General features: G+C 41.2%; 2 protein-coding genes across 2 annotated transcripts in view; one reads left to right on the forward strand and one right to left on the reverse strand.

Annotated features, from left to right (window-relative positions):
- Positions 1-12,890, forward strand: part of acss2l (acyl-CoA synthetase short chain family member 2 like) — a 115,482-nt gene that overhangs the window by 33,108 nt on the left and 69,484 nt on the right. The gene's annotated exons all lie outside the window — the stretch shown is intronic.
- Positions 1-12,890, reverse strand: part of ndufv2 (NADH:ubiquinone oxidoreductase core subunit V2) — a 45,719-nt gene that overhangs the window by 9,959 nt on the left and 22,870 nt on the right. The window contains exon 5 of the mRNA XM_078397490.1: positions 4,662-4,830. Coding sequence (XP_078253616.1) covers positions 4,662-4,830 — 169 coding nt within the window. The remainder of the gene's footprint in view (positions 1-4,661; positions 4,831-12,890) is intronic.

Genomic DNA, 12,890 nt, shown 5'->3' on the forward strand with positions numbered 1-12,890 from the left:
GGTTGCTATTTATAGCCTAGGAATGATTAACCTGATTATAATTCTTGAGCTGCAGCCATGAGTTATAGTCAGTCACTTACAAGAGATGTAATTTACTTCCACGGCTATTTACATTCTGGCTATAGAGCATGATGTCTTTGATTTAAACTGGAACTGCTTTGGGGTACCTTTTCAGCTGGGGTAATGACTGTCTCATGTTGTTCTCCTTGCTAGCTTTCCTAATAAGAGCTGGTGATAATTTGAGCATTAGGACAGGAGAAATGGAAGCAAATGTTTGGTGTGGGGGGGGGGATTTTGTTTTAATTGTTTGGAGCCTTAAGTGGAAATGATATTAAGACAACGAAACGGAGTCTACAATGTTAAATAGAAAATAAGGCAAATTAAGAATATGTACATTTATTAATCCACTGGAATAATGCAATCTGAAATAGTATTTTGAAAATGCAATTCAATATCACAACACTGGGGTTAGGTATAGTTGTGGGAAACCTTTGAAATAGGACTATTGACAAGAGTTAACTTGGAAGGGGGGGAAGGATTTTGGTTATATTTTCACTGGTCTGTGTAAGTAAACAATGACTTTCAGATTAATACTAGGATTAAAGACTAGGTACTGAGTCAGGTAAATATCCTCTCGGAATTGTACATGTGCATTTGCACAGTAGTTCAGATGGACATCAGTCTCACTTCAGGGGCCACTGACAGTTTCAGATGTTAAAAGCTCCAGGAACAAGACAGAACAGAAAAACAAACCTTTCTTTCCTGGATTAAAATCTGCTGTTGTCAAATAATTAAATTAATCATTATGGCTCTATGTGGTACAAAAGTGATGTGACGAGCAAGACCTGAATGACACAGACAGCTTGAGGGATTTTAAATGGTAAGTTTTTTCGGCTTCAAAATTAGTAATTCACAGCTTTCCTGTCTCTCATAATCCGGAACCAAACTTTTACTCATTTATTAAATAATATTGCAAAATGACTAGTTAATTCACTGAAATAGCATGTCGCTATCCAAATTATTTTTTATGTGGAGAGAATAAGAGTGTTCCGGCCGAGTCCTGCTTATACAGTGCCCTCCATAATGTTTGGGACAAAGATCTATCATTTATTTATTTGCCTCTGTACTCCACAATTTGTGATTTGTAATAGAAAAAAATCACATGTGGTTAAAGTGTACATTGTCAGATTTTATTAAAGACCATTTTTTTACATTTTGGTTTCACCGTGTAGAAATTACAGCTGTGTTTATACATTGTCCCCCCATTTCAGGGCACCATAATGTTTAGGACACATGGCTTCACAGGCGTTTGTCATTGCTCAGATGTGTTTAAATGCCTCCTTAATGCAGGTATAAGAGAGCTTTCAGTACCTAGTCTTTCCTCCAGTCTTTCCATCACCTTTGGAAACTTTTATTGCTGTTTACCAACATCAGGCCCAAAGTTGTGCCATTGAAAGTCAAAGAAGCCATTATGAGACTGAGAAACAAGAATAAAACTGTTAGAGACATCAGCCAAACCTGAGGCTTACTGTTTGGAAACGGTTTGGAACATCAACTGTTGTTCAACAAAATCAACTGTTTGGAACATCATTAACAAGAAAGAGAGCACTGGTGAGCTTACTAATCGCAATGGGGCCGACAGGCCAAGAAAGACCTCCACAGCTGAGGACAGAAGAATTCTCTCTATGTCTATATATATATATTATTATATTACTAAAACTCTCATATTGTAGATGCGTGTACATATATATATATATATATATCTATATACTAAAACTCTTGTTTGTTTGTTTGTTCCTGAACTACAGCCAAAACGGTACACGTTAGTACGACAATTTTAGGCCCACCTTACTCACCGTCGTCCCTTTGGTGCTAATGGAAGAAGTTTCATTGAAATCGGTTATATTTTTTGTTATTCACATTTTAAAGTTTAAATCTATCTCCTAGGGAGGGAGGGATGGGGGTGGAGGGAGGGATGGGGGTGGAGGGAGGGATGGGGTGGAGGGAGGGGGGTGTTACGGGGGGTTGAGGGGGATGGAGTGGGGGGGAGGGGGGAATGGAGTGGGGGGGAGGGGGGAATGGGAGGAAGGGAGAGGGGAGTGGAGGAGGGGTTTGGTCTAATATATATATATTTTTTATATAGTAAGTTCCCGAACTACAGCCAAAATGGTACACGATAGTGCAACAATCTTAGAACCATCTTAATCACCATTGTCTTGTGGTTCAAATGATTGTTATATATATTTTTTTTCTTCATTTTTTTAACATTAAAAATCACCTTTTCAAAGTTTAAAAAATCACTTTTCCATTTCCCCTGCCTGTCAGCCGTGTCGACATCACAATGGGAATGCAACGGGTCTACGTGTTCGACGTCATAATGGGAACCCAACGCGTCCACGCCTGCGCAGCTGATCTGATACGTAAGATGGCTGCCAGATCCGCGCGTAGGCAGAACAAACGGGTTCGCGCCTGCACAGTTGGGGCCCGTTGAACTAATACTTATGTAAGATGGCCGCCGGATCCGCGCATGCGTAGTTGGGGGAGGGTTGCCACTCAGAGTGGGGCGGGACCTACCCGAGTGACAGGAGTGGCGGCCAATGAGGGGGAGGGGGGTGACGAGAGCTCTCCTGCTGCTGGCTGCTGCGATATTGTCGCCCGGGGCCACAGTGAGTGGCTCCCTCTCCCCTTTCCTCTCCCCCCTCGCCCGCCCCCGGGGAGTTTTAAGGGGGGGTTGAGGGAGGATGGAGTGGGTGAGTGTCGTCAGTTGGGGGAGGGTGGCCAGGCCCGAAGGCAATATTTCGACTTTGCGATGGTGCAAATGGCAGCGACCCCTAGCGAGCCGCAGCTCCCTTCTAGCCACGTGATCTAATACAGATGCTTCCCAACTTACAATGCTTCGACATACGATATTTCGACTTTGCGTTGGTTGAAACGGTGTGGGGGGGGGGAGGAGGAGGTGGATAAGGCAGGTTGAGGGGGGATAGAGTGGGTGAGTGAGGGGGGATAAGAGGGGTTGAGGGGGGATGGAGTGGGTGAGGGGAAGGTGGGGGGGGAATGGGTGAGGGGAAGGTGGGGGGGAATGGGTGAGGGGAAGGTGGGAGGGAGTGGGGGAGGGGAAGGTGGGAGGGAGTGGGGGAGGGGAAGGTGGGAGGGAGTGGGGGAGGGGAAGGTGGGAGGGAGTGGGGGAGGGGAAGGAGTGGGTGAGGGGAAGGTGGGGGGGAGTGGGGAAGGTGTGGGGGAGGGTGCTAGACCAATGCAGGAGAGCTTTGGACCCTGTTCTCGTAATAAAGAAAAATCCCCAAACACCTGTCCGACAGATCAGAAACACTTCAGGAATCAGGTGTGGATTTCTCAATGACCACTGTCCGTAGAAGACTTCATGAATAGAAATACAGAGGTTACACTGCAAGATGCAAACCACTGTTTAGCCACAAAAATAGGATGGCCAGGTTACAGTTTGCCAAGATGTTCTTAAAAGAGCAACCACAGTTCTGGAAAAAGGTCTTGTGGACAGAGGAGACGAAGATTAACTTGTATCAGAGTGATAGCAAGAGCAAAGTATGGAGGAGAGAAGGAACTGCCTAAAATCCAAAGCATACCACCTCATCTGTGAAACACGGTGGTGGGGGTGTTATGGCCTGGGCATGTATGGCTGCTGAAGGTACTGGCTCACTTATCTTTATTGATGATACAACTGCTGATGGTGGTAGCATAATGAATTTTGAAGTGTATAGGCACATCCTATCTGCTCAAGTTCAAACAAATGCCTCAAAACTCATTGGCCGGCGGTTCATTCTACAGCGACAATTATCCCACACATACTGCTAAAGCAACAAAGGAGTTTTTCAAAGCTAGAAAATGGTCAATTCTTGAGTGGCCAAGTCAATCACCCGATCTGAACCCAATTGAGCATGCCTTTTATATGCTGAAGAGAAAACTGAAGGGGACTAGCCCACAAAACCAGCATAAACTAAATATGGCTGCAGAGAAGGTACCCAGCAACTGGTGATGTCCATGAATCGCAGACTTCAAGCAGTCATTGCATGCAAAGGATATGCAACAAAATACTAAACATGACTACTTTCATTTACATGACATTGCTGTGTCCCAAACATTATGGTGCCCTGAAATGGGGGGGACTATATATAAACACTGCTGTAATTCTACATGTTGAAACTAAAATGTATAAAAAAATGGCCTTTATTAAAATGTGACAATGTGCACTTTAACCACATGTGATTTTTTCTATTACAAATCTCAAACTGTGGAGTACAGAGACAAATAAATAAATGATGGGTCTTTGTCCCAAACATTATGGAGGGCACTGTAAATCGTAGGCTCTTACTGAACAAAAATCTTAAGTTTATATCTTCATTTATGCACACAATTATTTTCATGAATCTTGCATATATTATCCATTTGCCAATACTGAATTAAGATCATCTTTATTGGTTGATGCTGATTAAAGTGACAGATGAAACTTCATGTTGCACAATGTAAAATGTTATATTTTGATAAGGGAAATGAAGAGAGAGGGCACAATTCTAAAAGTACAAGAACCAAAAACAAATCCAGGAGTGTATGATTGTTGATAGCAACAGGACAGACACTTGTTCCCGAACAATACATGCCACCCAAGTACAGAAATCCAGACTGCTTACCAAGTTTCTCCTTGATACATTTTACAATGCTGTCGGAGTCGCACAGCATACAGGGTGTCGTCGTACAGATTTGAATGTGGTACTTGCCCATCGGTTTGCGATTAAACATGGTGTAAAACGTTGCCACTTCATACACTCTCATAGAAGGCATTTTTAAAATCTCAGCGACCTTTAATGGGAAAAATGCAGAAATGAAAGTTAAGAAATTGATTTTACAATTCTTGATTCCTAGAATGGACTCCCGTAGATACAATATTTCACTTTTGCAATCGTTTGTGCCAGAAATATGAAATAACAAAAACAAAGGAAATATTTGGTTCAGGCTGCTTCTGTGCTGAGCATACATTGGTGTTTCAGGACCATGACATTTCTTTGGATGGAGATGAGACTGTGGCCTCATCTACAAAATGGGTGACCACTCCACAAAACCTATTTTAGTCCAGAAGCACGACATAATAATGTATCACCCTGTCTGACCTCCGCTGTAACAATACCATGTTAGCTCTAAGAATAGGATGTAATTTTCGAACTAAGCACAATTCAGGCCCTGGAAGTTAGCACTTCATTCAACAATTTCAGATCATCAACAATTTGGATTTCTAGCATTTTCTGTTTTGTTCCTTGAAGTGTGGGTTGAATATTGTGTGTAAATTAGTTGTCTCGTCAAACCTGATCTATACCCTTTCCAGTTTTCCCCCCATATCATATCATATCATATCATATATCTACAGCCGGAAACAGGCCTTTTCGGCCCTCCAAGTCCGTGCCGCCCAGTGATCCCCGTACATTAACACTATCCTACACCCACTAGGGACAATTTTTACATTTACCCAGCCAATTAACCTACATGATGTCTTTAGCCAATAGGACTATATCCAGCTCCACCTTAAATATGTTTCATGATTTGGCCTCAAGCCATATTAGAGATAATTCCGCAGGTTCATTATTTTAGTGGACATTTGTTATTTCAGTCCTAAATTTCTCCTTAGAGCCCCAATTGTGGACTTTTTCCTTCCCTTTCTCTCCCAAAGTAACCTTCATTTCTGTCTGTTGTCTTGTTCCCCTCATGGTTTGATACATTCAATTGGTTTACTCATTTGTCTAAGCCTGAGAGATTACAAGTTCAGTCATTAGCCCAATGCCTTTGCATATGTCAGTCATGTCATCCCCGGAATCAGTCTTGTGAACCTTTAGAAACATAGAAAATAGGTGCAGGAGGAGGCTATTCGGCCCTTCGAGCCAGCACCGGCATTCATTGTGATCATGCACTCCCTCCAATAACAAGAACATCTTTGGATACAGAGACAATACTGCACACAACAATTAATTGCAGTGAAAGATCCCTGCTCCTGCACTCAAACCCTCTCGCGATGAATACTACCATAACCATCTGCATGCATACATTCAGTTAATGCCGTACAACAATAGTGTCAGAGGATAGACACAAAACGCTGGAGTAACTATGGGGTTTGAGTGGGACAGATGTCTCAGTGCTCTTTCCCTTTTCCTAATTTAGTGCTCTTCCGATAATCTACCTTCCTGATTTTACCACAAATTGTCTAACCTCGCATCATTTCATATTATACTGCATCTGCCATATATTTGCTTACTCAATCAAGGTGACAAATCATAATGAAGTCTCTCTATCTCCACTCAGCTCACACTCGCTTTCACCTTTGTGTCGTCTCCAAACTTAAGTAGATTACATTGAATTATCTCCATTAAATCGTTAATTTTTTTTGTAAATAGCTTTGGCCATAGCATTAAAGTTTATGGTAGCTCATTAGTCACTATCTTCCACCATATTTATTCCTATTTTTGGTTTCCTGTCTACTAACTAGTTATCTGTTCAGGACAGTATGTTATCCCCAAACCCATGTACTTTACGTTTGCACTGATATATGTGGGACCATTTAAAAAATGTAATGAGAATACACTGGTATACCTGCATCCACTGCACTTGTTATTTCTTTGTTTTTGACTGAAGGTCAATGTTTGTCTATGAAGCTATGATTATTTCTACCTTTCTGCACAAAGGCACTAGCCAGAAACGTTAAAGTAATTTATCTGTACAGATGTTACCTATCATGCTGAATAGGTCGATATTTCTACTTTGTGACACCTTTAACTTCCCATCAATTTAAACAAACATTTTAACCAAAAGGCATACTGGGTAACAAGGGGGAAAGAGGACCACACAAGGATAAAGGAGGAAATTTGTGCTTGGACTTGGATGTAGGCAAGGTACCAAACGAGTACTTTGTATCAGTATTCGCCAAGGAGACGGACATGGAGGACAATGGGGACTAAGGACAGAGCAATGTGGGGTATACTAATACGCTATGGCATATCAAGAGCAAGGAAGTGTTGGGTCTCTTGAAGAGCACCAAGGTGTATAGGTCCCCAGGGTCGGATGAGGCAAGAAAAGAGATTACTAGGGTCTTGACTAAGATATTTGTATCATCTCCAGCTAGATCCAGAAGAACTGGAGAGTTACTATTGTTGTTCCTTTGTTTAAAAAGGAAAGTAGGGATAATTCCAGAAATTATAGCTGGTGGGCCTCACAGTGGCAGGGAAGGTACTAGAGTGGATTCTTAAGAATAAGATTTATCCACATTTGGAATAGGATAATTAGAGACAGTGAGCATAGTTATGTGAGGGGCAGGTCATTCTTACAAATTCAAGATTTTTTCTAAGGACGTGATAAAGGTGACTGTGTTGGGCAGTGAATGCTGTCTACATGAATTTTGATAAAGGCATCTGACAAGGTCCTTCCTGGTAAGCTGAAAATTAAGATGCATGGGATCCAGGGTGACTTAGTTGTTTGGAAGACAGGATAGCGGTGGAGAGGTGTTATTCAGACTGGAGGTCTGTGACCATGGTGTTCTGCAGGGATCAGTACTTCAGTTCCTGCTGAAGTCAGACATTTTTCACATATCTTTATAGAAGTGAGGATACAAGCACAGCATACAAATCAAGGAACTTCCATAAATCATAGCTCAGCATATTTTGGAAAACTGTCAAGGCTTTGGGAAAATTTAATGTAACAGTTTTTGTATACTAACAGTACCTAGTACAAAAGTGTATTAACAATAAAGGATTTTGATAAAGGAAGACAAACTATTCCTATAGATTGCTAATAATTTGACATTACATTGGTAAATGAATTTGGGGGAGGGAGTGGAATGATGTTAAAGCAATTTATGATATGGAATGTGCAGCCTACGGCAGTGGGAGCTGATTCAATTCTAATTTAATGGAAATATTTGCAGGTCAATGCGGAAAGAGCATGGGTTGGTATTGCTCCTTTGAAGAACTGAAACCAGCACAATAAGCTAAATAGCTGCCTTCTACCTGGTGAGATTTTATTATTTTTCCTCTAGGACATTCCAAGGCAATGGGTGATGCAAATAACTGTATTCTGTCCAGATGGAACAAACTGTATAAATAATTGAACCTTCTAAGGAATACTTAATATAACCATTTAAAAACTGCAACTCTGTGTGTGTGTTTGAGAACCATTTTTAGCAATCAAAAGGTCTAGTTATTTAAGAATAAAATGACAAAACCAGTAAATTATTAACATTTTTGCAATTCAGTATGATCACAGTTTATCAGTTCTGGGCCTCAACTCCTACGTCAGTTCTGTCAGTTTCCCCCACAGTCCTCAATTGTTCAATCTTTCAAGATTATATGGAGTCAAAGAGTCACACAGTATGGAAACAGGCTCTTCGACCCAACTTACCCACGCTGACCAAGATGCCCCCATCTACGACAGTCCCATCTGCCTGCGTTTAGCCCATATCCCTCTAAACCTTTCCTATCCATGTACCAGTCCAAATGTCTTTTAAATGATGTTATTGTGCCTACCACAGCCACCTCCTCTGACAGTTTGTACCATATACCCCCACCCTCTTTCTGAGAATGTTTATATTCCAATAAACATAGAACGCACAACTATGTTCCATTTTCAATGATTATTGCCCATCTTCTCGTTACCTCCAATGATCTAACCTCCACAACCCATCAGGCGAGAGAATACTAGAAATTTACCAAATTCTGCAAAAATAAATTCCTAAGCAGTTAATTTTGTCACCATTTCCTTATTTTATAGCAATGTTCTTTTGTTCAAGACTCTCCCACTAGTGGAAATTCTCAATATTTATTCTGTTGTAGCCTCTTGCAATCTTGTTTGTTTCAATAAGTTCCCCCTTCATTGTTCCAAACTCCAAAAAATGCAGATCCCGTTTTGATTAGCCGCTCATGATAGGACAACTCTCTCATCCCAGGAATTAGCCTAGCCTGAACTATTTCCAATGCGAGTGTATCTTTCCTTTAAATAGAGGACTATGCATAGAAATCTCAGGTATGGCCTCAAGTATACCGTGTACAATTGTAACAATACTTCCCCATTTCTAAACTCCAACTGCTTTAAAGGTAAATGTGCCTGTTGTCTGCATAACTGGGTCTCTGTCAATGTCAAGCTCGAAGGTCAAAACAACAGATGCGGTTTGTACTGAAAGCAAAATTGCACTTTGCTGGATCAGAAGACCAAGAATGTGCCTAACTAGATTTGAAATGCTGCCACACAACAGATGGCTGATATTGTTGTGCCTTATGCATGCAGTGTTCCCAAGCTTATTTCTTAGTAATTCTGCAGGACAATCACATTAGTCTGCTGTAATTTACCACATTGAAGATCTTTCCATCAAAAACTGTAGCCTTCTTTGAAAAGGTAAAAAGGCTTCACAACTGAAGAAAAACAATGAAGGACACAACAAAGAAATGGCAGATGGTAAGAATTACAACAGGAATGCATATGGCATTTACTAAGTTTGGCACCCTTTCAATAATTTTGATAATACAACCTGAGCAACACTGAACAGTTTTAAGGCCTCTCAATAAGTAGAAAGAAATTATTTATCCACAGATCCATTTATCGATTTGTATTGAAAAAGAACATAATTGTTGACTAAGCATAAAAATGGAAAGAATTTATTTGAATATATCTCTGTAATTTTCAGGTACTTATGTAAAGAGATACGGTTGGTCCTCAAGTAGAGTCTTGAACTGAGGGAAGGCTAATTTCATCAGCATACGGGCTCCTGGCAAAAGAAGACTGGGAATAGATGCTTGCAGGTACAATGACAGTTGACAAACAGGAGTCTGTTAAAGAGAGTCACATGCGTTCAGAGCCAGCACGTTCCAGCAAGGGTGAAAGGTAAGGATGGCAAGATTATGGCTATTGAAGGATTGATCTGGGGATTAAAAAAAAGGAAGTAGATGGCAGCTGGAAAGTAAACAATAGAAGAGAATTTAAGAAAATTAAGAGAGCAAAAAGATTATGAAATATTCTTGGCATGTAAGATAAAGAAGAACCCAAAAAAATAAAATAAATCAAGAGCAACAGAAAATAGTGGGACTCCTTTGGGACTGTATCAATGTGTGGTGTGAGGCAATTGTGGACAAGGTCCTAAATGAATACTCTCATCTGTATTCCACCGAAGAGAACCTGAAAGATCGTGAGTTCAGGGAGAAGCACATGGATTGCCTGGAGGAGGAGGTGGTGTTAGATGTTATAGGATGGTTAAAGAGTTAATAAATATACAGGCTCTGATGGGATCTATCTCAGGTTGCTATGGTAAGCAAGCGAGGAGATAGCTGGGGAGCTGACTGATTTTTTTTCCCAACTTTGTTAGCCACAGGCAAAGTGCCAGAATTCTAGAGGATAGCTAATGTTTTCTTTCTTTAAAAAGGGCAATAGTCGTAAGCCAAGTAACTGCAGGCTGGTAAGCCTTGTTTTACTATAAAGGAAATTGTTGGAGAAAATCCTGAGGGATAACATTTATGTACATTGGAAAGGCAGAAGTTGATCAGGATATCAATCTTGATCAATCCTATTTGATCAGGATAGTCAGCTTTGAGTGGGGGGGAATCCTGTCTGGCTCATTTGTATTTTCTGAGGTGTCTCCGTGAGTGGGATAGCAGTTAGAACAGTGGTATGCTCCTCCTGCAGGATTTGGGAGGTGAAGAAATCTTCCAGTGTCCCTGCTGATTACACCTGTGGGAAGTGTATCCAACTGCAGATCCTGAATGATCGCATGAAAGAAATGGAGCTGAGTGCACTCAGGATCACCTGGGATGCTGAGAGAATCATAGACTGGAATTTTAGCAAGGTGGTCACACCCAAGGTGCAGGCAGAAAGTAGCTAGGTGACCACTACGAAAGGTCAAGGGAGTAGACAGAGACATCAGGATTTTCCTGTGGACATTCCCCTCAAACAGGAATATCAGTTTGGATAATGGTGGAAAGTTGTTTCTCATAATGGAGGCCTGCGATTACTGGTATACCTCAGGAGTCGGTACTAGGTCCACTGCTGTTTCTCATCCAAATCAATAATGTAGATGACAAAAGAAAAAAACACACAAAATGCTGTAGTAAGTCAGGGAACATCTCTGGAGGACATAAATGGGTTTTGCGTGGACACCCTTTTTTCAGACCAATTGTAGTTGGTTTGGGGGGGAGGGGGGGCATGAAAGGCTAGAAAAGAGGAAAAGAGATTGGGGAGGAACAAAGTCTGTCAAGTAATAGATAGGTACAGGTAGGGGGGGATTTGATCAGATTGGTGGGCAAATGCCAGAGGTGAAAAGAAGACAAACAGCTGTAAGACAAGGAGAGGAGTGTGGTGTGAAGCCGGAGGAAGGGTTATAGGTGGAAGGAGACTAGGGACGGGGGGAAATGGGAAAGGTGGGGTGCAATAGTGGGAGAAATGGGTGTGCTTCCAGATGAGGCACAGGGAAGAGAGGGGCAAAAGGTGGTGGTGGGGGGGTTGTTACTTAAAATTGGAGAATTCAATGTTCATACCCCTGGGTTGTAAGCTAGCCAAGCAGAATATAAGGTGAAAATGTACAAAACTTTATTACTAAGTTGGCAGATGACACTCCAATAGTTGACATCGTAGACATTGAAGAAGGCATCATAAATTATAGCAGCGTCTTGATCAGCTGGCCAAAAAATGGCAAATGGAACTTAATTCAGATAAGTATGAGGTGTTACATTTTGGGAAGTCAAACCAGGGATTTTCACAGTGAATAGTGGGGAGTGATGTAGTACAGAGGGATCCAGGAGTATTAGTACATATTTCCTGAAAGTAGTGTTATGAGTAGACAGAGTAGTGAAGAAGGCTTTTGGTGCACTGGCCTTCAGCAGTAAGATCCAGTATTGAAGTTGGAATATAATGTTGTAAATGTTCTAGACATTGGTGAAACTGCACGGAGTATTGTCTTCAGTTTTGGTCACTCTGCTATACGAAAAATGTAATTAATAATAATAAATTTTATTTGTCATATGTAGGTTGGCACTGGGTCAACGGTACAATGAAATGTATTTGACAACGGGTCACCTCAGCAGTAATATTCCAAGGATAAATAAGATTTTAAAAAATGACATTAGTAAGGTAAAAAGACAATATTAAAAATAGGTAAAAAGATAATATTAAAAATAATCAACATATATGATTTGAAATGTGTTTATGAGTTCAGAAGCCTGATGGTAGAAACTGCTCTTAAGTCTGCTGGTACGCACAGCCATACTCCTGTATCGTCTGCCTGACGGTAACAAGGAGAACAGCCTGCGTGCTGGGTGGCTGTGAAGAATGAAGAAAACATTCACACGGATGTTGCCAGGACTTGAGGGAGTACGTTATAAGGAGCACTTTAACAGTCTAGGACTTTATTCCAAGAGTTTATGTTATGGACGTGTATAAAATTATGAGGGGCATAGATAGGATGAATGAAGGTAGACTTTGTGCCAGGGATGGGGAAATCAAGAAATAGAGTTTAAAATGAGAGGGGAAAGATTTAATAGGAATCTGAGGGGTTTTTCTTTCACCCAAGAGTGGTATGTATATGGAACAAGCTGCCAGAGAAAGTGGTTGATGCAGATGCAATAATGTTTAAAAGACATTTGGACAGTACATGTATGAATCAAATCCAGGCAAATGGGACGAGCTTTGATGGGCATCTTGGTTAACATGGACCATGGGGCTTGTTTCTGGGTTGTATATGACTCTAAGTCTGATGCAGGCAGGGTGATGGACATTGTCTATATGGATTTTAGTAAGGCATTTCACAAGGTCCCACATGGTAGAATGGCCGAGGGGTTAGGAGGCACAGGGAAATAAAGGCGAGCTGGCTAACTGGATCCAAAATTAGCTTGGTGATAAGAGGC

This window comes from Rhinoraja longicauda, chromosome 4 (genome assembly GCF_053455715.1).
Source record: "Rhinoraja longicauda isolate Sanriku21f chromosome 4, sRhiLon1.1, whole genome shotgun sequence".
Classification (NCBI taxonomy): Eukaryota; Metazoa; Chordata; class Chondrichthyes; order Rajiformes; family Arhynchobatidae; genus Rhinoraja; species Rhinoraja longicauda.